The sequence below is a fragment of the Setaria italica genome, chromosome VI (assembly GCF_000263155.2).
Source record: "Setaria italica strain Yugu1 chromosome VI, Setaria_italica_v2.0, whole genome shotgun sequence".
Taxonomy (NCBI): Eukaryota; Viridiplantae; Streptophyta; class Magnoliopsida; order Poales; family Poaceae; genus Setaria; species Setaria italica.
Genome location: NC_028455.1, coordinates 32,570,705 through 32,574,775, shown reverse-complemented (window position 1 = coordinate 32,574,775; position 4,071 = coordinate 32,570,705). Strand labels below are relative to the sequence as shown.

The window sequence follows — 4,071 nt, the reverse complement described above, 5'->3', positions numbered from 1 at the left end:
TCATGGTGCGAACAAAAAGGTGGTGCATGCAACTTGCAAGTAGGCCTGCCTGCATACTGGGTTTATCTTAAGCAGTACGGAGTAAGTATTGTATGTACAATGGTTGTTGATTTTTTTTGGCACGACAGCATAGTATGCAAGCAAATGAGCATGGATGATTTGTAATTATAAACATCTTCTCGATCTGTATCTCTAACACATGTCACATGTCTGGATGGTGTCTTCTTGCCAAGCAGTATACATTGTACCACTGAAAGAAGTACATGGAAACAATTCTGTAACCGGCGTAGTGGCGTACATCCTTGGCCCGTCAGGGTAGCTGCAACTGCAAAGGGCCGAAGGCCCATTTTTCACCGTCTGCATCCCCAGCATTGGCACACACATCCACCTACACGAACGCACATATATGTGCAGCTATGCCGTGCCCTCAAACACAGAGGTGTACATACACTACACGCGCACATATGTACGTGTTGCAAGGCGATGAAAGAACGTGCACGTGTACGTTTTCGGCCTCCTCGTCCTTTTTTTTTCTTTTGTTTTCAAAAGTCGTGTTGTGTCAATGCATGGCTCCAATGCATGCAGATGTATGCTCATGTATGCACGCATACGTAGTACATGCTGTGTGCAGGGCTCTAGGTAGGTGTAGCCGAGACTTCTCAGCAGCGGCTAGCTAGGTAGCTAGCTTAGTAGCTAGATGTGCATGTTAGCTACGACGTGCAAGTGTGCAACAGTGTTGCCCGTTAAGCTCCATCAGGTTTCCTCATCGGGCCCATGCCAGGTGCCACCGCGTCCATCGCCATCCTTTAATCTCACCATTCCTGGTCGCCAAGGGGAGAGAGAGATCATGGAGCCATAGAGGCATGGTGCTAGAGCTCTGAGCTCCCCACTATAAAGTGCCCCCCCCATTGGCTTCTTCCTCCACACACAAGACACCACACATCACAGCTCGGAACTGCTTTGCATCTCGTAGAAAAGAGAACAGAAGAGCGAGTGAAGTTACCTCGGCTAGTAGGGTTCATTCTTGGGCAAGAGTGTCTAGCTCCCGGTACCTCTGTGGCTATGCACCACCACCAGGCCATGGGCGACGCTCTGTGGGATCTGCTCGGGGAGGAGATGGCGGCGGCGGCGGCCGGCGAGCACGGCCTGCCGCCGGGGTTCCGGTTCCACCCCACCGACGAGGAGCTCGTCACCTTCTACCTCGCCGCCAAGGTCTTCAACGGCGCGTGCTGCGGCGTCGACATCGCCGAGGTCGACCTGAACCGGTGCGAGCCGTGGGAGCTCCCCGAGGCGGCGCGGATGGGGGAGCGCGAGTGGTACTTCTTCAGCCTCCGCGACCGCAAGTACCCGACGGGGATGCGCACCAACCGCGCCACCGGCGCCGGCTACTGGAAGGCCACGGGGAAGGACCGCGAGGTGCTCAACACCGCCACCGGTGCGCTGCTCGGGATGAAGAAGACGCTCGTCTTCTACAAGGGCCGCGCCCCCCGCGGCGAGAAGACCAAGTGGGTCCTCCACGAGTACCGCCTCGACGGCGACTTCGCCGCCGCCCGCCGCTCCTGCAAGGTACACGCATGACGCATCTAGTACATGTCTAACTCCCTTCACATGCTCACACGACCACATCATTAGCATTGTTGCTTAGCAGTTAGCACTGCATGAGTCCATGAACAGATTTGTTCAGTTTTTTCAGGGCGGATTTATTACTTCATGAATGGGTTTGTTAAGGTTTTAGGGTAGATCTTTTCAGTTTCTGTATATGATTCTCAGATTCTATCCATGACTTGAAAACGCAACAGTGTGACAGTAGTGGAGATGTGATATCCTTGACAAGAAGTAGGAGTTGCAGATACATGCTGGCTGCAATGAATGTGGCATGCATGCATATATGAATGAATGTAGCTAAGGAGGGGACTTGGGTGACACATGCATGCAGATTGATAGATGTGTTGCCTTTATATACTTTTGTGCATTCAATGGTGTTAGCTGGTGTAAACATGATAAAGTGCTAGTACAACTACAGTGGCTGTGCTCACTGCTCAGCTTCACCAGGCCTTTCAGCAGCAGCATGCATGGCCAGGAGTGGTTCCATCTCTGCTCAAAATCTATTTGCACTGACACACAGGATCCAAGCCACCAGCCAGCAGTGATCCTGCTGCTGTTGCTGTGTTTGTGTTGTGCCCTCAGGGTGCATCATGGATGTACTTTGGATATCTCCAAACACTGACATACCTCCCGTCCAAATCTTTGTCGTGCATATAAGAAATTCATTGTAAATAAACAAGTAATATGAGCACCCAATGTGCTCATTGGTTCCAATTTTTTTAATCTGTAAAATAAATGTGCCATCTGCAGAAGTTCATGAGGAAATTTATATAGTACACTGCGTGTCTGTCCTGACTATATAGATCACAGTCCATAGAAAACAATCTTTTTATGCATCTATGCCACTGACTGATGATTTGGTGAATCTAGCTTCTGTCTTGCCTATGGATCACACAATTCATAGAAAATAACCTTTTTATGAATGATTTGCTGAATCTTTTCTTATACACACATGCAGGAGGAATGGGTGATCTGCAGGATTCTCCACAAGGCAGGCGACCAGTACAGCAAGATGATGATGGTGAAGAACCCCTACTACCTCCCCATGGGAATGGACCCCTCCAGCTTCTGCTTCCAGCAGGACCCCGCCGCCGCTCCCCTCCCGAACCCTAGCGGCTGCACGACCGTCGCCGGCGTCCCCTTCCACCCCGGCGCCCATCCCGGCATGCAGCTTCCACTGCTGCCGAGCAGCCAGGGCAAGATCACCAGCGGCGTCTGCGGCTTCCCCGCATCGGCCTGCATGCAAGAGCCGCCGGCTCACGGCTCCGGCGGCGGCAGCAGCAACGCCATGGGCATGCCGCCATACCATCATCCCTTCGCCTCCCTTGCCGCTGGCGGCAAGCCGGCCCCGCCGCCGCCGTCCCAGGTCGGGGTCAACGGCGCCGGCCCGCAGGAGCCACCGCCACCGCCACCTGCCAGCTGGCTGGAGGCTTACGTGCAGCACGGAGGGTTCCTTTATGAGATGGGCCCGGGTGCAGCGCCAAGGGGCGAGTGATCCGGACCGTTGGTCCCTTAGGGTTGTCGGGTTTACCTTATGATGATCTTCTCTTTCAGTTGCTAGTGGAATCTTTCTTTCAGGTTTCAGCTGAACTTGCAAGTGCAATCGAAGTTCAGACAAGAGCACTTGTAGCTTAGATCTGTCAGTCATTTATTGCTGTTAATTAGCTCCTTAGTTGTTAACAAATCATGCGTACCTAGGTAAGCTAGTTAGTAACTTGCATGCATGCATTTGGATCATCAGAGAGAAGTAGTGGTACTTGTACTGTTGATCCACCCACATGCAGTGTGCTTGGTAATATATGTATCAATCACTTTGTTCCATTGCCATGATATCCTAGCCAGTGTCATAATCAGTGTCACATAACATGCTGGCTGTGAGCATGTAAAGCTCCGGATTGGGTGATGCTACGACTCTCGATGCAACAATGCCATGGATGCATGTGCAATGTTTCACATGCTTGAATACATCCCATAGAATAGAACAGATCAGTAGGTCTGGTGCGATAATCTTTGTGTGTGTGTGTGTGTGTATACATACAAATCCCAATAGTGCACCGTGCATGCTTGTGGTATTGGCTGTTCAGTCATTCAGTAGTACGAGTAGTACCGTAGTACTCAATGATGGCTATGAACAGTGGTGTATGCAAGAGTATCAGCGCGCGCCACTGTTCGCACAGTGCGGTGAGGATTTGGTCCCTCTGGCGCCAGATCTCACGAGGGCGTGCACACGTCCTGCAGCCTGACCCATCTGGCCATCTGCTGATCTGCATATAAGGATAAAAAAAAACGATGTTGATGTTGTACAATGTACATCATCGATGCAGCTTGATCTGAGGTCGTGGGAGAACATGTAACAAAAGAAGGAAACTTAGGTTTAAATAGAAGCGGTATAGTGCGATCAGTGATGGCCGGACGGAAGGATTGAAAGACATGAGATCGATGTGATTTAGGTCAGGCCGTCAGCTA

General features: G+C 51.3%; 1 protein-coding gene across 1 annotated transcript; it reads left to right on the top strand.

Annotated features, from left to right (window-relative positions):
- The first annotated feature begins 874 nt into the window (after positions 1-874).
- On the top strand, positions 875-3,437 carry LOC101775870 (NAC domain-containing protein 92). Its single transcript, XM_004974783.3, has 2 exons — positions 875-1,566; positions 2,564-3,437. The coding sequence occupies exons 1-2, from the start codon at positions 1,063-1,065 to the stop codon at positions 3,098-3,100; spliced, it is 1,041 nt and encodes a 346-aa protein (XP_004974840.1). The 5' UTR covers positions 875-1,062; the 3' UTR covers positions 3,101-3,437.
- The last annotated feature ends 634 nt before the right edge of the window (positions 3,438-4,071 follow it).

What these genes read in the sequence shown, in the direction of transcription:
- LOC101775870 (XM_004974783.3), top strand. Translation starts at nt 1,063, where the DNA reads ATGCACCACCACCAGGCCATGGGCGACGCTCTGTGGGATCTGCTCGGG. An exon ending in CCGCCCGCCGCTCCTGCAAG is followed by an intron (nt 1,567 to 2,563) that starts GTACACGCATGA and finishes ACACACATGCAG; the next exon opens with GAGGAATGGGTGATCTGCAG.